The sequence below is a fragment of the Phaethon aethereus genome (assembly GCF_964289735.1).
Source record: "Phaethon aethereus genome assembly, chromosome: 26".
Classification (NCBI taxonomy): domain Eukaryota; kingdom Metazoa; phylum Chordata; class Aves; order Phaethontiformes; family Phaethontidae; genus Phaethon; species Phaethon aethereus.
The window spans coordinates 5,270,050-5,297,979 of record NC_138602.1 but is presented as its reverse complement, the minus strand read 5'-3'; the positions used below and the strand labels follow the sequence as shown (position 1 = coordinate 5,297,979).

General features: G+C 69.3%; 1 protein-coding gene across 1 annotated transcript in view; it reads left to right on the top strand.

Annotated features, from left to right (window-relative positions):
• EFNA2 (ephrin A2) overlaps positions 1–27,930 on the top strand; it is a gene marked incomplete at its 5' end in the record, with an annotated part of 47,291 nt that overhangs the window by 13,634 nt on the left and 5,727 nt on the right. The window contains one exon of the mRNA XM_082011044.1: positions 27,256–27,545. Within this exon, the coding sequence (XP_081867170.1) occupies positions 27,256–27,545 (290 nt within the window). The remainder of the gene's footprint in view (positions 1–27,255; positions 27,546–27,930) is intronic.

The window sequence follows — 27,930 nt, the reverse complement described above, 5'->3', positions numbered from 1 at the left end:
TCGCTTTCACGCCTCAGCCTGCGCCGGCACCCGCAAATGGGGGTCTCGGCCCTTCGGGGCCCCGTCACGCCGGGGCGGCAGCAGCCCCGGCCCCCGGGGCCGTTTGCGTGGGGACGCTCGAGGGGCCCGACCGGGGACGAGACGGCTCTTGCGGCCAGTGCACGCGGCGGGGGGGCTTCGCCGTGACCCTCGAAGGCCGGTTTAAATCCCAGGAAGGTCTCGCTTTCCCGCCGCAGCAGCGTCGGTGTCACGCTGGGGACGTGGGAAAGCCGTCAGCCGGCCGCTGGCGAGCGCGGCTCTGCGGGAGCCGGGGCGTCGGGGGCGTGCGGTGAGGGTGGGGATGCTCGGCCCGGGACCCTGCCGGGGCTCCCCCCGCTCCCGGGGGCCGGGGCGGCTCCAGCGGGGTTTTCGCCGCGCCTGCGCTGCCCGCAGCAGCACAAACGAACCAAGTAATTGGCGACATGGAAATATTTCGTGCTCATTAAGCAGGGGGAAGCGGCGGGTGAGGAAGCGGTGTTGCCGCTGCCGTTGCGGGCGGGGGCTGCCGGCGGTGTCCTCGGGGGGTGCCGGCGACCAAAACCCCGCCAGCCTCCGGCGGGAAAGCGGAGCCAGCGGTTGCCGACTGAGAGCCGGGGCAAAGACCGTGGCACGGGAACGCCCAGGTGCTGGGGGCTGGTGGTGGGAAGCCCCGCGCCCCGGTGTGCCGCGGGGAGCGGCGGAGCTGGGTCCTGGTGCCGCGCGGTCGGGAGCCCCGTGTTTGTCGGGGGCAAAAGCAAACCGGGGAGCAGGGGGGTTCACGGCCGCTGTGCGCGGGGCCGGGGCTGTCACCGCGTGCTTCCTCCCGACCGCCGTAAATCCCGCGGGTTAAAACTCGAAACGGCGAATCTCGGCAGCCGCCTTTGAGCTCCCGTAACCCGGCGCTGCTGGTGCCAGGAGGGGCGTCGAGGGGAGCCCTGGGGGCTCGGTGTCCCCTCCCAGCCCCTCTGCCCCCAGCGCAGCGAGGGAGGGCAGCGGCAGCGGGGGGCGATCCCCGGGCGACGCCGCGGGGCAGGGACCTCGCCGGGTGGCCTCGTCCCTGCGAAGGTGGGTGGCCCGGGGACGGCCGCTCCCTCGCGCCCCGGCACGGGGCCGCGGGCTGACGACGGCCCCCCGGCGTCCTCTGCCGCGCTCGGACCCCGGCACGTGCGTACGGTGCTTGGCGCCGGCAGCGCCGCGGGCGGGGGAGGCTTTATGGCTGTAGTTAAAGGGACTTTATGATATTGTAGCCGAGCAATTGCCGGCTATTATCTGGATCGATGCCGCGCGAGGGAGACTCCGGTTGATAACCCAGCCGGGGCCTCTAATCGCCTTGGAACCGCGCAGGGTCGTTGGCGCTTTCGATAAAACCCCTCAGCATTTGCTATTTTAGCCCTGTGCCCCAGGCTGCCTGCGGGGGCTCTGCCCGCGCCACGGGTGCAGGCAGACGGGGACGGGCAGCGCCTGGCTCCTGCCTTGTGCCGGGGCCGCGTCTCGCCCTGGGACCCGACTCGGGGCCACGGGGTGCACGCTGGCTGGGGGGGGGGCTTCGGGGTGCTGCGTGGTGCTCGGCACCGCCGGGTCCCGTCCTGCTCAGGGACGGGAGGAGGGGCAGGGGGTGCGCGGGGGAGATTTGGGGGTCCCCGTCCCACCTTTGCCTGGCTCGCAGCGACCTTGGGTGAGTCACGTCACCTCTGCACGCTTCATTTTCCGCAGCTGTAAAATGAGGACAATGATACCTTTCCCACCTCGCAGAGGGCTTGGGAGGCTTAATTAGTTAATGTTCGTGAAGTGCTTTGAGGATTAATTAATATTGTGACTCTAATTTTTTCCGATGGTAAAACGCCGCTTAAATATCTCCGTGCGGGTACCTTCCCCCGTGACCCTATAAAGCAAATCCACCCGGGGACGCCGCTGGTCGCCGCAGGAGCTGGGCGGCCCGCTTCCTGGCAGGCATCGTCTCCCCAGTGCTGAACTGGGAGGCCACTGGTATCGGGGGGAGAGGGTCGGTGCCCTCCGCAGCAGCCGTCCCACCAGGGCTGTCCCACGCTCCCCGGCGCGTCCTCCCGGGCCTGACACTCTCCTTTGCCGGGCTTTCCCTGCCGGAAGCGGCTCGTGTGTTGGGATCGTGCCGCTGTCGCCTGCCCGCCACGCCGCTCGTCCCGGCCCAGCCTGCTCGGGCACCTCCAGCCGCGCCAGCGGCTCGAGCCGCGCGGGGGCTGCCGTCCCCGCCTGCCTGCGCACGGGAGCCCCGCGCTGTGGGAAACCGCCCCCGGCGAATCCCGCGTCCCCGGTGCGATCCCATCCAGCGCCTCAGGGCTGCGGGGACCGGCCGGGAGGGCGGCTCGCTCCCGGGAGGCTCGGGGACGCCGTGCCGGGAGAGGTGCGAGCCAAAGCGCCGAGCAGGCGTCGTCAGCGCCGCGCAGGCACGAACGCGGCTTTCCCCGTGAAAACGAGCTGTGGCGAGCGCACCTGCCTGGGAAGCTGCTGGCAGGCGCGGGAGGGCATTTTCTGGTGTCTTAATTCCCGTATGCCATTAGCCGGATCGCTGACTGGCAGGTTTTGTTTCCTCCGAGATGATTTCTCGGCAGCGGCTCCGCTCTGCCGTGCGCTCCTGCCTCCCTCCTGCTCCGCCGCCGGGAGCCGCGGGGACGGCGACGGCGGGGGGTCCCTGCGAAGGCGTCCCCGGGGGGGCCTTGGAGATGTCGGGTGTGAAACCCAGGACTAGCTCGGCTCCAGGAGGCTATCGGGCATCTCTGGAGCGTCGCTGGTGGGAGGTTTCTGCGTGGGAGCAGCCGAAGGAGCCGAGCGGGCTCCTGGCTCCCCACCGCCCGGGGGCTGCCGCGGGCGCCGGCGCAGAACGGGGGCTTTTTGCCATGCGAGAAACCCGCGGTTTCCGAAAGGCGCTGGCGGGGGGGAGGTTGCGGGAGGACGGCGCGGTCCCAGGAGGGACGGGTTGATGGGGTGCGATGGAGCCCCGGGGCTGGAGAATCGGTGACGGCGGGCGCATCCCCAGTTGCAGAGCACTGGAGGGGACTGGGGCCGGCGGTGGCGCGAGGAGGAGGAGGGAGGACCGGGGGGAGCCGCCGTCCCGCTCCCCAGAGCGGCTGAACGGAGCCGGAGGAGCGTCCAGGCTGGAGGCGGTGGGAGAGGACGAGCCGGGAGGCTCCGGCGCTGGTCGACGGCTCCTGCCCCTGGTTGTCACCGGACGCGGCGCGGAGCTGCGGCTGCGCGGGGGAGAGGCACGTGCTGGTGTGCAGCGAGCGTGCTGGGGCTCAAACCCCGCTCCGCCGAGGGCGTCCGGGGGAGTGAGGCAGGACAGACTGACAGCAGCGTCCCCGCTGCTCGGACCCTGCTCCGTGCGGTTAATAACATCCCGGCAATTAAACTGGAAGTAATGCAACGGTAAAAATAACACGCTCTCCTTCCGCGGCGCGCGGCGTCCCCAAGCTCAGAGGTGTTTAAAAACCCATTTAAAGCCAGACCCTGCCGTCAGACCGGCGCGGGGTGCGGAGGGGGTGGCACGGGGCTCCGCGTGGCCGTGGGGCTGAGGTCGCGGTTGCCAGTCCTGACAACCTCCCTGCCTTCCGCCAGGTGCTAATGGTCCCAGTTCCCTCCGGTCGAGAGACTGGTTTGCCAACTGCCAGGTTGTAAATAACATAAATTACATTAATTTTTTATTTTTCTTCTTTCTAGAGTTGTTTCATCCCCAGGGGTTGGTTTTCAGGCTTTTCTCCGTAATGCGAAGAGCAGAAACGCTTTTTTTTAGCGGCAGTTGAGATTCTCGCATCATTGCGGGGCTTGGAAGCTGCGCTGGCCTTTAAAAAACGCGCGAGTGGGTGAATTTGGGTTCTGCTCTTCGGACGGGCTGCTGAGGTTTTCTCGCGGTTTTCTGCTCTGCTCTGAGGTTAGAGGGGCCAGAAAGCCGCGTCCCTGTCCCACGGGGTGACGCGCTGCCCTGGGCACCCTCCCCAAAGCAGGATGCGACCTGGCAGGGGGGAGACAGGGACCCGTGGTGTCCTTCGGGAGACCCTGGGGAGCGGCTTTGGCGGTGACCTGCGTCCGGCATCGCCTGGAGCTGCCTGCCAGCCCTTTCCCAGCCCGCTCGCTCCCGACGCTGGAGCCGGGTCCTCCCAGACTGAGGTTTTGGGGGGGTTATTTTTTTCAGCTCTGCTACCGCCCGCCTGGCACGGCGGGCTCCCAGCGCGGCGGGCACCCGGCACCGCTTCCGCCGCAGCGCAGAGGACGCCGGTGCCGGCACGTTGGAGCAAACCTCGGGCCTGCGCGGCGACGCCGCGTCTGCGGAGGAGGCGACTCGGGGCGGGCGGCTCCTCAGCGGCTTCGTCCCGGCACCGGCCGCTGGCGGGCTCCTGCCCCTTCGGTGAGCGCTCCGGGGCCTCGGCTGCCTGACTCCCGCTTTCCCTTCGCCGCAGGGGCGCGGGCGGTGTCGGAGGGGACAGCGTCCTCCCTGCCTGCCACGGCAGCTCCCTCCGTCGCCGCGCGCGACACCGGGCTGGTTCCTGGAAGGCAGGCGCGTGCGCCGGGGGTGAAGCGCGGCAGCCGGCGGGGCACCCATGTGCCGGGCCCGGCTGGAGGGCGCTGGACGTGCAGCCTGAGCACGGTCGCTCCGGGGGTCTCGCCGCTGTCAGTCCCAAACCCCTGAGCGCCGTGGCGGAGCTGCCCCGTCCCTCCGCGCGGCCTCGCGCACGGCCGCGCCGGCACGGCTTGCCTGCGCCACCCGTCCCCACCGAAGCTGGCGCGGGGCGGTGGAAGGGGCTGCCGAGCGCTTTCCGGATGGGGGGAAGCGGTTTCCGGCTGCTGGGGGAAACATCTGGATCCAATTGCGGCTCCATGTGCAGACGGCCGGGCCAGACCCGCTCCGGCAGCGCGCCATGGGAATCGCTTTGCTGCGGAGGGATCGGCCGGGTCCCCGTCCCACGGCTGGGAGCCCCCCGCCCCGTCCCCATCCCACCGGGAGCCCCGCCAGCCTGCTCCGGAGGTCCCCTCGGCATCACCCGGGGCTGCCGGCGCCCGTCCCCAGCGTCCCGCCGCCCCGTCCCGGGCCGCGGCGGGGGGAGCCGCTGCCCGCCCGCGCCTTTCGTCAGCCTCTGAAAACTTGACCTTGAAGCGCGCTGGAAGAGCCCTGCAGCTAATCGCGTTAGGAGGTGTCTGACTGCGGCTCCGCGCGGCTCTACCTGAGCGGCATTAGCAAGGGGACGCGGCGGGCTCGCGGCGCCCCGGCTCAATAATTGATGTGTTTTTCTCGGCTCCCCCGTCTGTGAAAGGAAACCCAAGCGCCGGGCGGCCGGCGGCTCCGGCGGGGCGGCGAGGGGCCGGGGTGCCGCGCGCCGTGCTTGGAGACGGCCACCGCGGCCCTTGCCGGGGGCGGAGGGGGCTGCGCCGAGGGCGCTCCGCAGCCCTGGGAGACCCGCCGAGGTCGGGGCAGCCCCCCGCGCGGCCCGGCCTCGTCCCCCCGGCGGCGCGTCTCTGCCCGCTCTTTTTGGGAATCCCCGCGGAAACCCTCGGAAGCCGCGCTCCCGCCGGCGCGCCGAGCACCCTCGCGCCGAGCGTCTCCCTCGCCCCCGCGAGCGCCCGCCCCAGGGCGCGGCGCGGCCCCCGCGGCCTCCCCTGCTCTCGCCGCGGATCCCCGGCACCCTCGGCCACCCCGGACCCCCGCGAGGGGGGACGTGGGCCCTGGGTGCCCCCCCGCTCGGCCGCCCCACGCCGGGCAGAGCCGCCTTGCCTGGGCACAAGCCCTCCTCCCCGCCTCCTCCCCGCCTCCTCCCCGCTGCCTCGCTTTCTTTTTTTTCTTATTTTTTTCCCTTTTTTTTTTTTTTTCCTTCCCCCTCTCAGAGCGCACGGGGAAAGGGAGATTTTAACCTTCTGCCTGGAACCAATTAAAAAGGTCTTTCCACAGAGACGAAAGTGCTCGTGCACCTTTGTGCGCGGCGAGCGGGGGAAGAAAGCAGAGGCGGCCTTTGAAGGGGGAGGTGGAGGTCCCTCCGCTGGGACCCCTCCGGGCTTTCAAAGCCGGCGTTAGTTCTTTATTTTTAAAGAGCCAAATTAGAGCGGCTCCTGCTTCCCTTCCTCCCCATTAGCGCGTCCTGCGGCGGGCACGTGGCCCCCGCCAGCCCGGCGGGGAGCAGCGGCCGGCGGGGCTGCCGCCGGCCGGTCCCGCGCCGGGCGCCGGCGCTGCGGGCGTGGGTGGGCCGCGGGCACCCCAAAACCCGGTCCGGCCCCTGCGGGACCCCTCCGGGACGGGGCAGAGCCTCCCTCCTCCTCCCCGGGCTCGCGAAGGCCGTCGGCAGGAGGCAGAGGCGGCCGCCGGCGGGGCGATGCCGGGGGGTGCCGGGGGGTCCCGGCTGAGCCGGGGCGGGGGCACCCCGCGGCCGGGCCGCCCCCCCCCGCTCGCCCCGCCGCCCCTTGAACTCAACCAGCCGAACGCATGAGCGGGTTTCTTCAAAGGGACCCCCCGAGCCCCCTCGGCCCCCTCCCCGCCGCCCGCGCCCCAGCTCCGCCCGGCGCGGGTGAAAAGGCGGCGGAACAAAGCGCAGGAAGGGTTTTAGGTGGTTTCCGCACAGACCTGAATGTCGGGTCGCTCAATGGAAGAGGAGATGCCGATGCGCCGCCGCCGCTTTCATCCCCGCGCCCGAGTTTGGCCGAGGGGGCGAAGGGGCGAGGGCTGCCTCCCCGCGCCCCCCGGCCTCTTTTTTCTTTCTCTCTTTTTCTTATATAGTCTCAGATTTATTTTTCCACAGTATAATTCCGAAAGACAGCGGCGTATGAATTATTCATTGGCCCCTCACTGCCTTTGCATGCCGTCCTGGCTGGGGCCGAGCGCCCGTGGCGAATGCGTTTGTGTGCCGAGCTGGGCCGGAGCGAATTGAAATCAATTTTTAAAGTTTAGGGAGGGGCATTCGGTGATTTTGGGGCTGGGGGGGGGCTGGAGCGCGTGGGGAGGTGAGCGGGAGGGGGCCAGAAAGGCTCTAGCGGGGAGTGGCTCCCTTTCCAGAGCTGCCGAGGACCGGGGCTGGGCTGCGGGGTGCTGCTGGTGGAGCCGGGGGTCCCGGGGGACCGGGCGTGGGCGCTGCCGGGCGGCCCTGGTGGGTCCGGGTCTCGTGTGCGTCTGGGGGGATCTGGGTGCTGGGGTCCCGGCTCCGTCCAGCGCCGCCCGCCCATCGCGCTCCCCGGACGTTGGCGAGGGGCGGCCGGCGCGGCGCCGGCACATGCGGCTCCACGAAAAGAGGGGAAGAAATTTTTTTAAAAATGCCCTTTTAACGACATTTATTCGGTTCTTAGACGCTCCTTCAGCCTGGCTTGAAACGTGCGGCGCGGCTGAGGAGGGGGAGGGATCCCCCAAAGAGCGCGATGGCTTCGGCGGGGAGAACCGCCGCTGCCCCGTGGCCTTCGTCCCCGACCTGCCGCCCCCGGCCGCTCCCTCTCCCCCCGCAGCCCCCGCGCCCTTCCCCGGGCGCGCCGCCGGCCCCTGGCGTGGCGCTGCCCGGAGCGGGAGGTCGGCTGCCGAAACCCGCCGGGGGATGAGGGGGTGAAGCGGGGCGAGGGAGGGAGGGGGGAGCACCCCGGGCAAGGCTTTAATCTGCTTAGTCTTGGAGTGAATGGACAAAGCGAAAAGGCTTAAACCCCAGTGAAAGGAGCAGGGGGGCGGGGGGGCCGCTGTGCCCTGAGAAGCGGAGACCCCGGCTGATCTTGCCAAATCGGGTCAGGTTTGGCTGGGGGAACACGAGGGGAAGGAACAAGGTGGGGAAGAGCCAGGCGAAGAAATAAGTGTGGTTGTGTTGGCCCCGTGACCTCCCCCGGGCTCATGAAGGCGACCGCTGGCCCCCCTGCCCCGGGTGCTTGCCCCCTCCCCTGCCTGGGGGCCGGCGTCCCCCGCTCCCCTCCAGCCTCGCGCGGTGGCGGAGGTGCCGGGGAGGAGCCCCCCTCGCCGCTGCCTGCGCCCCGCGGTCACCCGGCTCCTTGGATGGGGACAAGGGGCTTCTGCAGGACCCCCCCCCGGGGGGCCGCCGAGCTGGGTGCAGGGGGGCTCCTGGTGCCGGGGTGCTGGCGGCAGCCCCTGGCTCGGCAAGTGCGGCTCAGGCACCGCTGCGCCGGCAGGTCGGTAAACCCTGCCGCATCTCTGCTCACCGCGTATCCATCACTCCTGCTCCCCGGGGAGCCGCGCTGCCCGGGCGCAGCCCGCGGTGCTCGCCGGCAGGGCCGGGCCGTGCCAGAGAGGAGCCGCAGGCGCGAGCTGAGCCCGGTGGGTGGAGGTGCCCGGCTGCCGCGAGACACGGCTGCCGGCACGGGCAGAGCTGTGCCGGACCGGGCTCTGCCCCTGTGCCTCCTCCGCGGCCCGCACCAGCGGCACCTCCGGACGCTGTGATGTGAACACCGTTTTGCTCCAGCAATGCACAGGGGTTGCGCCTGGGATTTTTTGGGGGGCCAGCGGCGCCCGAGCGGGCAAACCCAGCAAAGCGAGCGGTTGCGGCCGTTACCGTACGTGCGTGCCGCGGGCTTGCGCAGCCGGCGCTGGCCGTGCCGGTTGCCCTCAGCGGTGGCACAAGCACGTCCTCGTGCAGGAGGAGCCCGGCAGCTGCCTGCTGCTGGCAGGAGGCTTGGGACGCCGGGGGACGCGGTCGGCGTGGCCGGGAGGGTCACCCCAGCCCCAGCGCGGCCGCCGACTTCGCCCGCAGTGCCTCGGGGTTGCTCCAAGTGGGAGCAAGGGCTGCCCGGGGGTCCGCTCCCCTCGGCCCCTCCCTGCAGGGCGGCCACCCTCCCCTCCATCCTCTTCCCCATCCGATCGATCCTCGCCCCGATCGATGGGCGCTTCCCCGCGGGCGAGGGGCGGCGCTGCCCGGCCGGGCAGGCAGGGAGAAACGGCTTTGCGCAGAGCCTTGAGCGGCTTCCAGCATCGATCTCCCGGCGAGGAGCAGAGCCTCGTCACAGATCAATTAGGCCGGTCATTAGCTGTGCCCCCGAGCGACGCGGGAGCCTCGGTGGTGAGCTGGAAGGGGAGCGGCGGGAGCTGCCCGCCCGGCACCGCCGCCGCCCCGAGCCGCCGAGCGGGGCTGGAGCTGCCGGGGAGGGTTCCCCGGGGACGTCCCGGCAGCTTGCCAGCACCCTGGTGCTTTGGGAGCTGCCAAGCACCCGCATCTCGCCCCAAGCGGGCACGGACCCCCCTGTGCCTCAGTTTCCCAGAGCAGCAGCCGGGATGGAGGCTCTACCCGGCGGCACGGAGGGGCTGACGGTGGTCCCGGGGGCTGTGAGAGCCTGCTGGCGCCGGCGTTGGCCCGGCTGCACCGCGGCAGCATCCTCCTGATGGGGCCTGTTTGTTGGTAAAGCACTTTGGAGGGCGTTTGGTGGCCAGAGCTGGCCCGAGGAGCGGGAAGGGGCCGGGGAGGAGCGTGGCCGGAGGCCCCACGCGGCTGCCAAGTGACGCGCGGCGTTTCCAAGCGGCCGGGCGTGCGTCCATCCCGGCTTAGGGAAAACGGCCCGTGGGAGGCCTGCGGGGACCAGCGTGCGGGGGAGCCGGACGCCGCCGGAGCCATTGTTCTTCTGCCGGGAGGCACGCGAGGCAGAGCAGCCCGGCCGAGGCCACCCAGGCGGCGGCGCGGGGGCTTGTCGGGACCCCCGGCTTGGCCCCGGGGACGGGAGACGGCCACGGGCACCCCGGCGGGAGCGTGGGGGAGCAGGAGGAGGGGTGCGCGGGGGGCTGCGGGGGCTGGCACTTTTCAGCCTGTGAAGGACCTGCGGGTCCTCGTCATCTGTGCAGGGACGCGTCGGGCGCGGCTGCCTGCGGTTCCTCCGTGTTTGAGCAACCTCTGCCTCCCGCCGGAGACGGCGAGGGCCCCGGCACCGGCCGGCGGGCCTCCTGCGCCGTCTCGTGCCGGTGCCGGCGGGCCGCCCGCCAGCGGGTGCCCCGAGGGCAGCGCTGGCACAGCACAGCGCCCGCGTCCCTTCCCGGCGGCTCGCCCGCCAAGCGGCGACCCCGGGGGCCAGCAGGGGGCCCGGGGGTCGTCTGGACCGAGCCCCCCTGCCCCCAGCACCCCCCCAGACCTGGCAAACCCCCGGCCGTGCCCCAGCCCCAGCCCGACCTCATTCCTGCCCCCGGCCCGGGGGTTTGCGCCCGGCCGGGAGCGCTGGTGCGCGGCGTTGGATGTCCGCGCTTCGTGCCACTGCCCCGCCAGCCTCCCCGCTTCCTGCTGCCAAAACACGGCCGGAGCGCGAAGCCCAGCAAAGCAGACCCTTGGGTTGGGGGAGCGATGGCCCGGGGCGGGTACCGCCTGCGACGGCCGCCGCTGCCCGGGAGCTGCCGCTTCTAAGAAACAGCAAATAAGGAGGGTTTCGGGGAAAAAAAAAGAAAAAAGTTCCCCGGCTACCTCCGGTGAAGTGACAAATCTGCCAGGCAGGTGATTATCCCTGTACGGACGTGCTGCGCACGGATGCCGGTAGGATTAAAGGGGAAGGGGGGAGCTCACCCTGTTAACCCAACACCCGGTAAAAGAATAAACCAGCTGGAGGAAAGAATTGCCCACGCTGCCACGGTCGTGCGCCGCTGGTCCCGCCGTGCTCCTCGGTGCGACGGCCGGCGAAGAGCCCCCCGCGCCCGGGCACCCGGCGGCACCGCCGCAGCCCCCGCTCCCCGGCGCGCCCGTACCCGGCATGCCCTCGGCTGCCTGGTTGCTTTCCAGGCACGTCCCGGGCATCCCCGTGGGATGGCGCAGAAAATTAACAGCGGTTCAGATCTGAGGAACTTTATGACACGTGTATGATAGGACTGAACCGGGGCGTAATTGAATGACGGATGAGCTTCCAAGAGCCACATTTCCAGGGAGTAATGAAAAATAGAAGTGCTATTGACTGAAGGAGCTTGCGGCGGCCGGGCGGCGCGGCGCGGGATGAGCCGCCGGCAGGGGGAATGCATCAATACGGCAAGTAATAGCTCAGTTATTATAACTCTGGAAATGCCTAACCAGAGAACACTGGCTATTAACTAGCCTTAAACAGAGAGTGCCGGGCAGGGAACCGAGCTGGGAGCTCCCGATAATTATTTTACTTCTTTTCACGGCTCTGTCGCTTCGTCCGTTGCGAGGGGCCGGCCCCAGCGTGCCTCCCCGCCGCCGGCAGCCCCGGGGGTCCCTGCGCCTGCCCGCGCCTGCCCGCACCCGCTGCCCTGCCTGCGCTGCCCACGCCTCAGCGTCGAGCCCGTTGCAGCCCTGGAGTTTGCCCCTGCCTGCTGCTGCCTGTCCCTGCCCGCTGCTGCCTGTCCCTCGCAGGGCTGCGGGCAGCGGGATGCTGGTGTTGCTCTTGCCACCTGCAGCCACGGGCTTGGCGCTGAAAGCCTCATGTCTGCATCCCTGCCCGCATCCCTGCCCGCATCCCTGCCTGCATCCCTGCCTGCATCTCCGCCCACATTCCCGCATCCCCACCCACATCCCTGCCTGCATCCCCACCTACATCCCTGCATCCCTGCCTGCATCCCTGCCTGCATCCCCGCCCACATCCCTGCATCCCTACCTGCATCCCTGCCCGCAGCCCTGCCTGCATCCCCGCCCACATCTCTGCCCGCATCCTTGCCCGTATCCCCGCATCCCTGCCCACATCTCTGCCTGTATCCCTGCATCTCTGCCTGCATCCCTGTCCGTATCCCCGCATCCCTGCCCGCGTCCCTGCGTCCTGCCAGAGGCCCTGCCGAGGGGCAGACAGACGGCAGAGGTGATCTGCTTGCGGCTCAGCCGTGCGGGGGCCGGTGCACCGCGCGGCCGGGGGGGGGACGGCCTGCGGGCGAGTATCGAGTGACCTAAGTGGGTTTTCTCCCACGGTTAGCGCAGACCCGGCGTCCCGCTGCCAGCTCCTCGGTGCAGAGCGCTCGGGGGCCGCGGTCGCACGCGGCCAGCATCCGCTGCCGCAGCACAGCACCCGCCCGCCGGCACCGCCCGCGCGGGCTCCGTCCTGCCGTCCCGGCTCTGCCGGCGCCCTCTCCCCGGCACGGTCTGGGCGCCCCGTTGAACTGGCACCTTCCTTCTCGCTTATAGGGCCGTCCGGTTTCGGGAGCCCTTTCGGGGGGACAGCGCGCCCGTGGGAAGGGTGGCGGGATGCGGGGGGGGTCCAAAGCCCGGCCCTGGCCCCAGGTACCCCGACGTCCCGCTGCCCCCGCCCGCCACGGGGGAGGCGGTGGGGGTCCCGTGGTGGGGAGGGGGCCCGGCCCGGCGAGGGAGAGCAGCGGTGGGCACGGCGCTCATTCCTGCACACAGCCGCTACCTGCTTTGCAAGTCGGAGTTCATCATTAGCCAGGAAATAATTAATTGTTGGGCAGACAAAAGGCATCGCTCGCCCCCCCGGGACCCTGTCAAAGGGAGCTGTCAGGGGCTGGCGTGATAAATTACGGCTCCGCTGGCTCCGCAGCCCGTCGCCGTCAGGGCTGGGGGGAAAAGTCCCGCCTCGTCCTTTTGTTCGGGGGTCACCGTGGGGCTGGATCCCGCCTGGCGTCCCCCGGGGACGCTGGGGTGGCACGGGGCGAGCAGGGGCTGAGAGGGGCGAGCCGGCGGGTCCCTGCCCTGTGCCGCGCTTGTGCCCGCTGCGTCCGTCCTTCTGAGCCGCGTCCCTCTGTCCGCCTCCGAGCGCCCGCCTGGCCCCGCCACGGCGTCCCGCCGGGCTGCCAGCGGCGCGTCGGGCAGCCGATTTCCACCTCGTCGGCGTTTTCGCAGTGATTGCGGGGCCGGCGCTCGCCCCGGCTCCTGCCGATCAAATTACCACGGCCGCGTTTGCCGGCGAGTGAGCTCAGAAATCGCTCCTGCCGCTCGCGTGAAATTTCTGGCAAATTAAAGCGTTGCAAGGTTAAAGAGTCGCCCCTGAGCCCCCCCGGCCCCTGCGACCGAGATGCCGCTGGAAAATAAAGTGGCCGACAACCAAAATAATGCAATAGTGTTTGTTTATCCGTATTAATTTGTGTGTCTTAAACAAAGTGGGGTGAGGAAAACTCTCCCTCTCGCGCTGCCGGACCCGTGCCGTGCGGGGCGGTCCAGCCCTGGGACAGAGAAACTGAGGCACGGAGGCAGCGGCTGCTGCAGCGGCGTCGCGGCGGGTCTGTGCCGGGTGCCGGTCGTGGCTCTGGGATGAGACCAAGGGAAGCGGCTCCAGGGAGCTCCGCAGCGGCTGCTTCGGCTCGGAGACCCAAGGGTGACGCTGACCTCCCCGGTGCGGCTGCACCCTGGCCACCGGTCCGCGAGCCTCGCGGCTGGAGTGCCGAACCGCAGCCGGGCTGGGGTGCGCGCCGCACGCTGAGGACGGGCTCAAGGGGTCTGCAGGTCAGGGCGGTGGTGGCCGTTTGGGAGAGGCCAGATGGTGGCTGTCAGCCGGCGGGGGCCGATGGGCTGCTCTGAGCATCTCCCTCCGGCCCGGTGGCGGTGGGGCTGGCAGGGTGGGCGCCCCGAGGCGGGGCTGTCCCCCACCCCTGCGACGGCACTGCCGGGCGGCGGGGAGGTGACAGCAGATGGGACGAGAGGCTGGCACGGTGCCGCTGCCCGTGCCGCGGGGCCGAGTGCCGACGGCCGCGGTGCAGCCTGGGGCTCTGCCTGCGGTGTGCCAGGGCCAGCCTTAACGAGTGCCAGGGCTCGGCGGTGCTAACGAGGTCAGCGCCGGGGGCTGTTTACCCCGTCCCCCTGCGGGGGACCCCCAAATGGGCGCCTTGATCAGTCTGTCCCGGCGGGCTGCGGCGCGGAGCCGGCGCGGGCAGTGGGGGGCCCGGCTGCCTCTGGCAGATAACCCCCAGCGGCTCCCGTCCCGTGCCCGTTATCAGCGCCCGCCCGCTTTGCCAGACGTGTTAATTAGGGCGCTCAGCGTGAGCAGCCGGAGCACGTATGAGCACGCGTGGCCTCGTGCACGGGCTGGCACGTGTCCGGTGTCCGGCTGGGAGCCACGCGCGGGGCCCGGCGGCTGCGGCAGCTCCTGCACGGCGCCGGGGGACGTGAGCGGGGCGCGGGCAGGGTCCGCGCCGGCCGGGGCGCGCTCGGGCGCACGCGGGCTGGGCTGGGTGCGCAGGCGGCCGGCTGTGACCCGGAGAGCGCGGGCGGCCTCTCCTCCCCTCGCCTCCCCGCCGGAGCCCGGTGCCCCTCTCACCTTCGCTGTCAGCCGCCACCGTCAACACCTTCTGCCGCGGCGGCTCTGCCCTCTCCCGAGCCATCTGGCCGCCTGCTTTTGCGCTGGCCCCGGCCCTCTCCAGGACCCTCGGTCCCCTCTGCCTGCTCCCCGCTGGGCCCGGGGGGCTTCGGGGCGCCAGCGAGCCCCCTGCATTGCCGTGCCCGGCCCGCCGTGGCCCCGCGGCTCTCCAGGAAGAGCTTGGCGAGCCGAGGCCGTGGGACTGCCGGCACTAACGCAATTACCGTTACGCTTCCCGGCCGTCGTCTCTCCGACAACGGATTGCTGATCTGATTAGATTTGCGTGGACCCCGGCCGCACGTACGGCTGTCTGCCGCCATCCCTGGAGCCGGGCGGGCGCGGGCGCTCCCCGGGGAGGGCAAGGGGCAGCCGTGGCTGGAGACCCCCCCGTGCCGTCCCGCCGGAGAGGAGCGGAGCAGGCACCGCTTCGCCTCCGCGCCGAGGGCCGGCAGCAAAAGACGTCATCGCCTTCGCGACTCAAGAGGCGAGCGGCTCCTTGCGCCTCGCTGGCCGGGAGCCGCTCCTGCGGCGATGCCCGGCGGTGCCGCCGGTGGGGCCGCGCCGGGGCGCGAGGGCGGCCGCAGACCTGCGGGCACGCGCGGTGCTCCCAAAAGCGTGTGGGAAGGGCTGCGGGGCAGCGCGCCCCGGTCTGGCCGGGATTCCGAGCGGAGAGGGTGGGGACGGCGCTGGGCCGCGGGTCCGGGGGGCCTGGGGGTGCGCGGGCGAGCGGCTGGCACGAGGGGGGCGCAGGGCAGGGGGGTCGGGGTGGGGGTCCCAGGGTGGCCAAGCACGGTGGAGCGAGGGGTGCTGGGGCCGTTCACCCACGCCTTGCCCCTCCACGTCTCGCCAGCCCCCGGGCTCGTGGCCGGCCCCGCTCGGTGGCCACAGGGTCCGGAGCAGCAGCTGGAGGGGGGGCTGGAGCGGGGACCTCGCTTTATTACTGAGCTTAACCTACCGTCTTCCTTACGCCGCAGCGCCCGGAACTAGTGCAGAGGCTGCTTTTATGTGCAAATGAGCCTTTTTTTTTTTTAATCTTTGACAGGGAATGTGCCGTGTTTACATACCAGAGGCCCCGGGACCCTGGAGAGGGCGGCCGCCGCGCTGGCAGAGGATGTTGAGGAAGATCTAACATTTCTGATCTCTGCTTAGCCAGCGGCGCTGGAGGCCGGCGGGAGCAGCCGGGGGGGCGGCTCTGGGGTGCCGGCTGCCGGGGCGGGGGGAACAGCTCGGCTGCGGCTGCCGCGGGCCGGGGGCCTGTGGTCCGTCACCCGTGGCCGCGGGGATGCGGCGGCACCGGAGGGTGGAGGACCCGGGGGTCCCCGTGCTGGGGCGGAGGCCACAGAGCCCTCTCGGGGGTCCCCAGCCCCACAGCCGTGGGGCAGAGGCTGCCCTTCCCTTGCGCTGATGGTGCTCCCCGAGGTTCGGGAGCATCCGGCAACGGGGGGCTGACCAAAAGCTGGCGGCGAAGACAGAAGCTGGCGGCGAAGCGCTGCCTTCAGCGGCAGCCCCGGGGGAGAAGGGCTCCCGGCGCGGCTGCCCCCGTCCCCTTCGGGGCTCCCGGGCAGGGGTCCTGCCCCCCTTTGGCAGCATCGCAGGGGACGGGTCTGGTCGGGGTGACACTGTCCCCGTGTCCCTCCCTAAGCCGCCGCCACGCTCGCCGGGCCCCGGTGAAGGGAAGGACTCCTCCTGCCAGGCGAAGTGGGAGAAGGACCGGGGTCCCTGCCGGGTTACGGTGCGCCAGTTCCGCACGGCCCGTTAGCGGCAGTGTGGACGAGTCTCGGTGCTGGGCTAACGAGCATCCGTGCTCGTCAGGGGCAAGTGGTGTGAATGGCAGCGGCTGGTCTGGTTCCAGGGAGCTTTGGTCGGGGGGCGAGGGTAGAGCCCCCCGAAAAGGGGCTGCCGCTGCGAGGACCGGCTTCGCCTGGCCGGGGAGCGGGCTCGTCCCCGCGGGACAGGCTCTGGCACGCAGCAAACGGAGTATTTAGGTGCCAAACCCACGTCTTTCCCATTGACACCTGCGGTTTTTGCCGGGCAAGTGAGTAACCTTGTGAGCCCGAGGACGAAACCCGTCTGGTCCGCGCCCGCGTCAGGGGAGCAGCGTCAGAATCCGGCCAGCCGGCGCGCGCGTGCCGTGCCTGGTCATCGCGGAGCAGCCGGCTCCCGCCTAATCAGCACTCGTGCTACAAGCTCTGCCTCGTCTGGTCGGGTCTGGTCTCAGACACGTCTTTTGGTGCCGCTTCCCGCGTAACGAGGCGTTCGGGTGGGAGGAGATCTCCAAGGCAGCAGGTTCCCCACCCTGCGCGCGGCGAAACGCAGCCTGGAGCCCCGGCACGGGGCTGGGGGGGCGAAGCAGCCTGAAAAGCTTCTCGTTTTTTGAACTCCTTTGCTTTTTTCCTTTCTTTTTTTCTTTTTTTCCTTGACGATACCTGAAAGACCACGTTTCTTCCCGCTGCGCCGTCTCTAGCAGCTCTGCCGTACTCTGCGGCCCCGTTACACCGTGGTCCCGGTGTGGTGCGGCGGGAGGGGCGATGCCCAAGTTCGGCTTTTCTTTTTCTTTGTGCAACTTTGCAAAAAGGATGGGTGGGGGAGAATAAACTTGGTCTTTCAGGTATCAGGAACAGTTTTGCTTTGGGGTGCCCACGAGTACCCTTGGGGGTGGCCCTGCAGATGGGGTACCGGCCCCGCAACGGGGTACCGGCCCGGTACTGGCTGCCTGCCAGTGCCGGCGAGGATCCACTCGTCCACAAGAGCCCTCGAGAAGAGTTTTTCCATCCGGGTCACCGTCTCTTGCCTGGCGGCACGGCTCTGCCTCCGTGCGAATCCGCGCGGTTGAGGGCGCACCTCGTGCGACGAGCGTGTCGTCTTGAGGGTGTTCGCGAGGGGAGAGTGGCCGAGCGCTTCCGCGCCGAACGGCGACAGGACGCGCCCGGCACCGCCTGGGCTCTGCCGCGTCGCCGCAGCGGGAGGGAGCCTGGCGCCGCTTCGGCTGCCGTTTCGGTACCGGTTGGTGGGAGACCTCTCCGATGTGCCGTGTGTCCGGGCAGCGGCTGCGGGACGTGCGCTGCCGAGCGCCGCCGGTTCGGCCGGCTGGCGCTTGCGTTTAAACAAATTTTGTTTTCTTCCCTGTTCTAAAGCCTCCCCTTAGCCCGGGGGAGGGGATTGCTGCTCTTTTTCTAGATTTGCAAACAGGCTGAAATAATAGCTCCGGGTGTAGCCATTTATCTCCTCGTGCATCCCATCGCATCCTCCTCTGTCACCCGGTCCTGTAATATCTCAGCATCTCCCTAAAGCGAAAGATGACAATAAAGTGTAAATGGGGAGTGTTGGCTCTGGAGCATAATGATGGCAATTTAGATGCCAGCCATAATTTCCCCGCCGTTGCCCCAGGTAACGGGAGCCGTTGTCTCCTGTGGGAGCGCGGCCGAGCTGGGATGAGGTTACCTCCGCTCTCCCGCGTCTGATCGCCGCCGTGGGGTTTTCTGCCGTTTACATTAAAAGAAAGGGAAGGGAAATACCGTTAAACGAAGGAACGAGCCTCGGGAGCGCCAGGCTGACCCAGCCGGCGGGGCTGCTGCTCCCCAGTCCTTGACCAGCGGCATCGCCGGTGCCAGCCCACATCGGCTCGAGGGGTGCCGGGGCCGGGGAGGGTGCTCGCCGGTTTTGCACGGGGGTTTGCATACGTCACCCGCAACGCCCTGCCCTCCCCAGCCTGCCCGGGAGGCTGTGTGTGCCGCTCCGGCTCGCTGGAACCGCGCGGTGCCCGTGGCCTTTGCGGCGCCACCAGAAAGTTGGAAAAAAGCAGGTTTTAGAAGGAGCGAGTTTGGGGTTCGCAGCAGAGCTGGCCCTGCGCGGCGGGCGCGGTGCTCGCCGGGAAACCGCCTGCTCCGGGAAACCGCCGCTTGGTGAAACCGCCGCGCGGTGCTGCACACCGGCACCCGGCGCGGAGGCTCCCAGCCCAGAGCTGCCAGGTTTTTGAGGATGAAAGAAATAACAGAGACCCGGTTCCCTTCCCTGCCAGGTCGTGCATCCTTGGGTGGAAAAACACGCTAACGACGAAGCCATTAACGATCCGCCGTCCCTGCCGGCGTGGGATGCGGCTGGGGGAGACTCGGGGAGGCGGATGCCAAAGTGGAGCCGGGGAAACCCCCGGCTCGGCCCCGGGGACTAAGGAGCGTGTGTTGGGGGGGCTCGTGGGGGCAGGCAGGGTGCCCTGTGCCGGCTGCTGCCGGGGAGAACGGGTGCCAAGGGGGCTCGGGGGGCTGCCGGGGGGCTCTCGGTGCGCACGCCGTCCTGGGCCCGTCGCGCGTCCCGCCGCGGTGCGGCGGCTCTTGGCGCGGTTCGGTCTCTCCGGCTCAGGTGATGGGGACGGGCGGTGCTGCCCGCCCTGCCCCTGTCCCCATCCCTGCCGCGCGGCTGCCGGCCGCGGCTGCGCCGGGGCTGTCAAACGGCATTAAGCCCAAACTAACCTCCCGTCGGTGGGAGCCGTCACCGTCATCCCAGATAACCGTAATCGAGCTGCTGAATATGTAGCTGGGCTCCGAGTTTCGTAGTTGAGATAAATATTGATATTAAAGCTGTCAGGGCTGGCGAAGTGACGCCGACACCCGTTCCGCCGGCGTCTCCCCTCCTGCCCCGGCGCAGAGCTCGGGACAACCCCGGGCTCCCCGGGATGGCGCCTGCAGTCCCCCACCGGCGCGGTCCCCACACCCCTCTCTCCGTGTCTGCCCCGGCCCTGGGGGTTCGGGGAGCGCCCGCGCACCCCGCGGCGGCGGTCGGGAGGGCCAACAACCCCGTTTTGGCCAGCACGGGCGCTTCCAGGGGATGCAGCTGCAGCCGGGAGCGAGCTGGGAAGCGCCTGGATGTGCTTGTGCTTTATCGCTTAGGGAAAAAAGGGGAAAAGGGGGGGGGGGCAGTGGGCGATGGGTGCTGCAGCCCATGGGGCGGCACCCACAGCCCACGGGGCGGCACCCACAGCCCACGGGGCAGCACCCACAGCCCGGCTGGCCCAGCAGAGCAGCGGCCGGTGGGCTCAGGGCTCAAACACTTGGGAAGTTCGAAAGCGAATATAATCCCGCTGCCGCCGCCGCCGTCCCTGCCTTTCGGTTTGTTGCTGCCGGATTTCGCTCGCCGCCGCCTCTCCCGCTCTGCCGGGCCGGCTGCTCAGCCCTCGGGGCGCGCGGCGAGGAGGGGACGGGCGGTGGGAGCCGAGCACGGACCATCCCATCGGGAAAAGCATAATGGAGGCATCCCTAAGCCCGCACAACCTGACCGGCCCCGGGGAGCCCTCGTGCCGGCAGCCCTGGCACCCGCCGCCCCACGCCGGTGCCCGTCCCTCCTCCTGCCCCGCCACGCTCCCGCTCGCTCCTTCTTTGTTTTTTTAATTAGCCGGTTCGCTATCTGGCGCCGAAGTGCGTTTCCAACCGCCGCACTCAGGAAACCTCATTAACGCAGATCAAAAGGAGCTTTTAATGATTTATAAAGGTGCAGCAGTTTGGAGAAATTAAATAATTTAGGTGGTGTGTGTACGGCGGGTCCCTCAGGACCGCACTACAGGCGTACCGTGAGCCGCAGCCCGAGACGCGCTTCCCTGCTCTGCCCCGCCGCCGCGGCGCTGGGGACGCCGCCGGAGCGCGCATGGCGCTGCACGGCCCCGCCGGGACCAGGGCTCGTCGCCGCCTCTGTTCTGTGGGGCTGGGAGAGTCGAGGCTGAGGATGGGCCGGTTCCTGCCGTAACCCCAAGCATCACCTCGTTCCCGCAAGCGCCGGGGGCTCGGCTGGGTCGGGGTGCTGGGATCCTCTGGCACAGCCCGGCAGGGGCTCGGGTGGCGGCGGGTGCTGGTGCCGCTGCCGGGGTGGCCGCGCTCGCTCTCCGGCCATGCAGAACGTTTTGCCAACGCGGTTCAATTAACCTTGGCACTGACGGGGCGGTGGGACGCGACGGGGACGCCAGACCCTTCTGCACCAAAACCAGACGGACCCAGGTGTCCGGGCGCATCCGGCTCCGGCTCCATCCCCTCCCGGACCCCGCAAGCGGCTTTTGCCTCTTTCGCCGTGACCGCTCTGGAGCCGGGAAATCGAGGCTGCCTCCAGGACGCTGTGACCAACACGTGCCCGAAATCCCACAGCGGCCCCGTCCGGCTCCCGCCGCCCAGCGCTGCCTTCAGCATCCCGCGGGACGGCGCGCCGCTCCGCGCCGCGGCGGTGCCGGCCGGCCGAGGGGAAAGAGAAACAGATGGGAAAACCAGCTTAAACGTTCCCGGCGTGAAGCCTGTTGCCGGCTACGGACATGCCAGGAACCAGCCGAGCAACAGGATTAATGGAGAAAAGAGCCATAACGCGGCTGAAAGGAGTCGGCGGGCGCCTCCTCCCGCGGGGGCCATTCCCCGCCGCCCCCCCAGCGCCGAGGAGCCGCTTTCTGCCTATTTCCCGGGGGGGGACCACGGCGGAGGCTGGCGGGGGGCTGGCGTTGGCCGTTCCGTGGCTGAATTTTCATCAGGTTGTGTTTAAAAGCCAGCGAGAGGGCGGCGGGCGAGGTTGGGGGCTGGTTTCGGGGGGGGGGCTGCTGTGTTTTATTTTGCTCTGTAATAGGCTTATTACTGCTGCTCACGCTGCGACTGTTTGAATGAAGGAGATTTCAGGAGATGAAAGCGTAAGGGAGATTTTAAGTGTCTCGGCGCCCGGCCCCGTGAGGACGGATGCCCTTGGGGCCGGGGGACCCCTGCGCCCAGGACCCCAGCAGCGGCAGCACCCCGCCCCAAGCCCCCTCCTCGCCTCGCTGCCCCCGCCGCCACGAGCCCCCTCCAGCCCCTCGCTCTTCCGACGGTTACAAACCTCCTAATTTCCAGCCTCAATTTATTCACGGCCAGTTTATACCCATTTGTTTATGTGCCAACACTGTTCTTCAGCTTAAATAGCTCTTTTCCATCCATAATACCTCCCCCCGTGTTTCAGCGAGCGCAATCATATCTCTTTTCAAGCTGTTCGGGAAAGAAAAATGGGAATTATTTAACCCTTGGGACACCGGCTGGTCTTGCAGGGTGAGGTGAGACCCAGAGACAAATCCGCTTGGTTCCCGCGCCGGGTCGCTGCCCTTGCTTGGGAGTTTTGGGGGGAGCCCCTGCTACCCGCAGGGGAAACTGAGGCACCGGCCGCGGCGGGGGGACCGGCGCCAGGGCCGGGGGCTGGTGACGCCCAGGCCCACGGCTGGGGGAGCCGCGGGGGTTTGGGTGCGGGCAGGGTCTGCTCTCCCGGTTGGCTCTGCCCCGGGGGGCCGGGGGTCTCGGGCTGAGGGTGCGGGTTTGCAGGGTGGGCCCTCAGAAGGGTTTTCCGCTCCACGGTGTCTATCCAAGAGGTGACGGCTCCGGAAGCCGGCGGGCTCCTGGCGCAGACGCCGTCCTGCCTGGCGGGGGCACGGGCGGGGCTGGGGCGCTGCCGCGGCGCGGCGCGGGAGGAGGGGAGGGCGGCGGAGCCGCTTCGCGAGCTCCGATATTTTATTCCGGGCAATTTCACTCCAATGGATTCCCGCCCTCGTCGGGCAAAGGGGCCGGCGTGTGGCAGCGCCGGGAGGGCCCTCGGTTAAACGCCAACCAAGATGGAGCCAGGGGAGAGCGGGATGGCTGCCAGCAGCCGGGCCCGGCGGGCGGCGGGTGCCGGGACCCCGGGGTGCCGGAGAGCGGGAGCGCGGTGCAGCCGCTCCGGGCTCTGCGGTGCTGCCGTCCCGTGGGAGCCGTGCCGGCGAGGCCGTCGGGGGGTTCCTCCACGCCGCGCCGGGGCCCCCGCGCGTGGGGGGCGGCGGAGGGGCCGCGAGCGCGCCGAGCTGCCTTCCCGTGCCGTGCCCCGCCGGCAGAGCCGGCCCGGCTGTCAGGCGGTGCTAACAGTAACGAATGCCCCTAATGAAGCACCCAATTAGCCAGGATCCCAGCCTTAATGGCAGCTGACAGAGCCGAGAGCTGCGAGTAGTGGGTTGTCAAGTGTAACATCCCGCCGGGTGAGGCGGGAGGCGGCTCCATCCGTCTCTGTCAGGGAAAGGCAAAGCTCCCGCGTTAACCCCTTTGGCAGTGGGCGAGCGCCGTGCCCGCCGGCCGGGCTCCGGCAGCCGTGCTGGACCGTGGCATCGGCCCTGGGCCATGGTATTGGCCCCGGTGATGGCATCATCCCCATCCCACAGCGCCATCCCCGGTGCTGGCATCATCCCCGTCCCACGGCGTCATCCCCGGTGCTGGCATCATCCCCGTCCCACAGCATCATCCCCGGTGCTGGCATCATCCCCGTCCCACGGCGTCATCCCCTGTGATGGCATCATCCCCGTCCCACAGCACCATCCCCGGTGCTGGCATCATCCCCATCCCACAGCGCCATCCCCGGTGATGGCATCATCTCCATCCCACAGCGCCATCCCCGGTGATGGCATCATCCCCATCCCACAGCGCCATCCCCGGTGCTGGCATCAGCCCCGTCCCACGGCGCCATCCCCGGTGCTGGCATCAGCCCCGTCCCACGGCGTCATCCCCGGTGATGGCATCATCCCCGTCCCACGGCGCCATCCCCGGTGCTGGCATCAGCCCCGTCCCACGGCGTCATCCCCGGTGATGGCATCAGCCCCGTCCCATGGTGAGCATCACCCTGGCCACGACACTGACCCGGTGTCTGTCCTAGAGGGGTGGGGGCTGCCCTGCGCCCAGTACGGGGCTGACCCCCAGCCACGCGCCCACCCCGCGCGGGCTGGCACCTCCTATTTCTCGGTGCATCGCAGGGCGTGAAGACACGGCGGGCGAAGCCGCTGCCAGCCCTGCGTGTGGGGTGGGCTCCCGCCCCCCCGGGTAAAACCAGCTCCCCAGCATGGGGTGGGGGCTGGCTGGGGAGCAGGGGGAGCCCCCCAGCCTCTCCTGGCCAAGCATCCCGTGGCGAGGGGCTGCTCCGTGCCGGACGCGTGCAGCGCACGGAGGCGCAGAATGGCGGGCGCCGCTGTTGGCCCCGGGGCGGCCGCGGTGAGCCCCGGGGTGCAGCCGTGCCGCCGGCACGGCCTCGGGAGCCCACCCGTGGTTTCTGTTTTCCCGAGCGTTTAAGCACGGGCTGCTGCGGGGACAGTAATCGCCCCGTAGCTGCTGGATGGCGAATCGCCCCGGCTGCCACCGCAGCCCCGGCGCCGCGGCGGGGACACACGGGGTCCCTGCTGCCGAGAAGGGTGGGGGCTGCGCGTTTGCAGCCGGGGTGACGGAAAGCTGGGTGTGCTCAAAGCCGAGCTTTTCGTCTGGCTCGAAAACGTGCATCGGTGTTTGCTGGTGTGCCGAAGCGGGGTTCCTGCGGTTCCCGGCCCACCGAAGAGCCGCGGCTTTGCCCTGTCCTTGCCCTGAGCTGGCGTCCCGGTGCCTTGGGGACTCCGTGGTGGTGGGGACTGGGCTCCTCGTCCTGCGCAGCCGGGGCTGGCACCCCTGGGGAGCGGAAACCACGCGCGTCCGAGACGCGGGCATGGGGACTGCGGTGCGTGCCAGCGGCGCGTGCCCGGCACAGAGCGGCGAGTGCCAGACTGGAGCGGGATGTGCCGGGCGCAGGGCTCTGCCCGGGCGCCTGCTGCAGCTCCCAGCGGGCCCCCGGCCGCGGTTTGCGAGGCTGCGGCTCCCGCAAGCGCGCCGCTGCTCGCGGGGAGCGTGCCCGACGCGGAGAGCCGGCGAGGGGCCCCGGCGCCCGGCTCGGCCCCGGCCACTCGCCGTTCCCCGCCCGCCGGAAAGACGTATTTTATTTTTTCTGTTTTGAAGCAGACGAACCAGCGATGGGCCTCGTTCAGACGGTTCAAACCCCGCTCCCTTCGGTCAGCGCGGCCCGGCAGCCCCGCTGCGGGCGTTACGCGGAGCGACCGCGTGCCGTCCGGGCGGCGGGTTTTTAAAACGCTGTTGACATTTTGCAAACTGAATGACTTAAACGATAACGAATTCACAGACGGCTCCGCGGGCGCGCGCGGGGCTGGCTCGGCGTGAGACTCCGCCACGCACCTCTGTGAGCAAATTCGGTTATCTGAGCGTGTCCGACGCCGGTGTCTCTCCCCCCGCGCTCGGCTGCTCCGCTCCGAGTGATGGCGTTGGCCCTGCACCCACCGTGCCGCCGGCGGACGCTCGGCTCTCTGCGCGTGCCGCGCTGCTTGGGGGCAGCTTTCGGGGTGCCGTGCGCTGGGTCCGTCCCTGCTGCTCCGGCGCTGGTGTCCCGGCGGCACCGCAGAGCCGGCTGCCCCACCGGAGCCGGCCGCGAGCGCTTACCGGTGTACGTCCCGGTAACCCCGGGTCCGGGCTGTCGGTGCGGTTATCGGTCCGATGGTGCCGGGGAGATCCGGCCGCGACGGGGTGGTGGCAGCTCCGGTCCCACACGTGCAGGGCCGGTGCCCGGGATGGGGAAAGGACGAGGGCAGAGCGGCTGCATGAGCCACCATCCCCGCACCGGGCGCTCCGCCCGGCCGTGGGGTGCCCCGTGCCCGGCACAGTGGCACAGACCCCCATCCCGGCATCCCCCTCCCGCCCCGGGGCACCTCCAAATAATCCCTTTTGAGGGAGCCGCCTGTGCTGGGCTTTGCCCGGCGTGCCGGGCCCCGTGCCGCGGCACAGCCGCGCTCTCGCCGAGCGGCTGCTTTCAGCCCCTGGGTCGCGCGTGTCGCAGCGTTCGGCAGAGCTGCCGGGAGGGAATATTTGATCATGCAGAGATGTAATATTTATAGGAGGGGGTGAATCAGCAGGGGGAAACGGAGACATAAGTAAAGGTTCACTGGCGAGGAAACGCCGGGACAGAGCCGAGATGAAGTCACCCGGCGCCTGGGGACACATGGCCCCGGCACCGGTGGCGCCCCGGCCCCTGCCCGCTCGCCAGATGCGGGGTCCGGGCAGCCCCGGAGCCCCCCCGGCGCTGGACGGGACGCAGGAGGATCCGGGCTGCAGCCCGCGGCGGCCGTCCCGTCCCACCGGCTCCGTCGGTGCCGCGGGTGCTGCCGCCGCGGCGCGATGGCAGGGACGCCCGGTCCAGCCCTGGCCTGGACTCCGGCGCGGTGTCCCCCGGCGCCGATTAAGGCCTTGTGCCGTGCCTGGCCCTGGCAGGGGGTCTGCGGGGATGGGGACGGGGACAGGGCGCTGCCCCTGCCGCCCGGTGTGGCGGGTGCCACCGTCCCTCCGCCGGCCCTGCTGGGGGGCAGCCGGCCAGGGGGGCTACGAGCACCTCCGAGGCTGGAGCCCCCCGCCCCACATCCGTCCCCCCAAAACCAGGCTTAGCTTTAAACCCGACTCTGTGCCCTGTGACCCTAAAGGCACGGGGCCGGGCGGGAAGGCGGGCTCGCGGTGGTGGGGACGGGGACGCCGAGGGCCGGGGGGGGAGTGCTGGGTGGGCACGGGGGTTTCCCCCGTGCTCGGGGCTGGGGGCAGCCCAGGACCCGCCGCAGGCTGGGGCGCACCGTGTCGGGGGTCCCTGCGGGTCCCCAGCACCCGCCGTGCCCCGGCAGGGGGTGAGCCCTCCCCGCAGCCCCCGCCAGCGCCCGTCTCCGTCCGTGCCGTTTATCACAGCTAATCACCTTTAACTCAGCGATTTGTCAGCCCGGAGAAGGCCCTTGGATTTAGCTGATCGTCTTTTTTCCAAAAAATATAATTATTATTACAATTATTATTCCCCCGATAAGCATGGGCCCTCCCGTTGCAATCGCCCGTGCTTGGGCTTTAATAACCATCATTAAAATAAATAATTTTTTAAAATTAAAGGCAGAGAGAAGAGGGCTTTTTTTATTTTATTTTTTTTATTGTTTTGTTCGCGTTTGAAAATTGTTTCCCAGTAAATCCCAGCCCTTTGTATGAATTTTACATTTTACAAAGTTACCTTGCCGGGGGCAGGGTTGGCACAACTGACTCGCGAAAGGAGAGAGAAGGAGAGAGAAAAACCCTTCTCCTAATGAGCGCAGTTCCCTGGGTGCTCGGGGCGCTTAGGAAGCAGGTAATGAGCTCGATGGGGGTGGCCGCCGCCGCTCGGCCGCTCCGGCGAGGCCGGAGGACCAGCCCCGCCGCCCGTCTTCAGCCCCCCCTTCCCTTTTTGGGGTGCTGGGTGCCTTCTGGGTCACCCTCTGCCGCCGCCAGCGGTTCACTGCCGTCCCCGCCCGCCCCGTCGGCGCTCGCTCGGCGGCCCTGGGGATGCAGGGATGCGTGCTTGGGGTGTCCGTGTGATGAGTTTGAGCCAGCCTCAGCCCCGCTGGCAGCTGCTGGTCACTCAGGTGGGCGCAGGGGGTGTCGGGGAGCCCCAAGATGCTGCTTTGGGGGGGCCGGGGGAGCCACGGCCACCATCCCTATCCCACCCAGGGCCGCGCTGACCCACCCAGGGCTGAGCCACAGGGATGGCCTGGAGCTGCTCCGTGGAGCCCTGGGGTGTCCCCAGTCCCCGGCCGTGCCAAGGCCCGTGGGGGCTTTCTGCTGGCGCCAGAGCCGTGCCGCGGGAGCCGCAAATTGATTAGCAAAGAAAACGCGCTCGACGTGGCCCGGGGGGAAAAGCCAAGCTGCCAGGCTGGCTCCCGGGGCAGCCGGTGAGTCTGGCCGGCGAGCTTCATCGGCTGCGGTGCCGGTAGTGCCGGGGGTCTTCAACATCCCCCCACGGGCTGCAGTTTGGGGATGGGGGCCTCAGGGGTCGCGCCGAGGAGCTGGGGGGGTGGCTGCCGGGGGGGAGCTGCCGGCGTGTGCCACGGAGTTCTCCAGCACCGCTAATCCCTTAATCTCTCGGATAATCGGTGCCAGAAACGCAAATTACGCTGGGATTGCAGCGCCCAGCTGCAGCGGGGCCAACGCTTCGACGGTATCACCGTGAATAATGATTTTATTGTCATTTGCTCCCGAGCGGTGCCGCTTTATCGGGTGTAAAACAACGAGGCTCTGGGTCCATGCTGTAGGCGTTGGGGCGGGCGGGGGGCTGGGGTGCCGGGGCGGGGGCGATGAGGAGAGGAGAGGGGTGCCAGCCTGGGCTGGATCCGGCCATGGGTGACAGTCAAACCGAGGTTTCGGCGTGCCCGGGGCCGCCAGCATCCCCACGGCGGGACCTGGCGAGACGCGGTCCCGCTGACGCCGGCTCCTCCCGCAGGTTTCACCGCGGGGACTACACGGTGGAGGTGAGCATCAACGACTACCTGGACATCTACTGCCCGCACTACGAGGAGCCGCTGCCCGAGCAGATGGAGCGTTACATCCTCTACATGGTCAACTACGAGGGGCACGCGACCTGCGACCACCAGCAAAGGGGCTTCAAGCGCTGGGAGTGCAACCGGCCCGACTCCCCCAACGGGCCCCTCAAGTTTTCGGAGAAGTTCCAGCTCTTCACCCCCTTCTCGCTGGGCTTCGAGTTCAGACCCGGCCACGAGTACTACTACATCTGTGAGTGGGGGCGGCCGCGGGGGCGGTGGGGAGGGGGTGCGCGGTGCTCTGGCGAGCGCATCCCGGGGACGTTCCCGGCATCGCCGCGCGGCGCACGCCGGACCGGGCAGCTGAGCTGTGGTTCGGTTTGCGTTGGTGACCCAAAGTACCGCAAAGCCCCCAGACTCAGCCATGTCCTTGTGCTGGCGGCACCCACGTCTCCGGCTCGAGGCGGAGATCCCAGCTGGCGCGCGCGCTCGGTGCCGAAAGCCTTCGCCGCGGTGGAGTCATGGCCACGGGCACGGGGCGGCCACGAGAGGGACTAGGACTTCCTGAGGACTGCGGGGTGATGGGGACACCGGTCTCATCCTCCTGGGACCACCGCTGGGCACCGGTAAAGATGCTG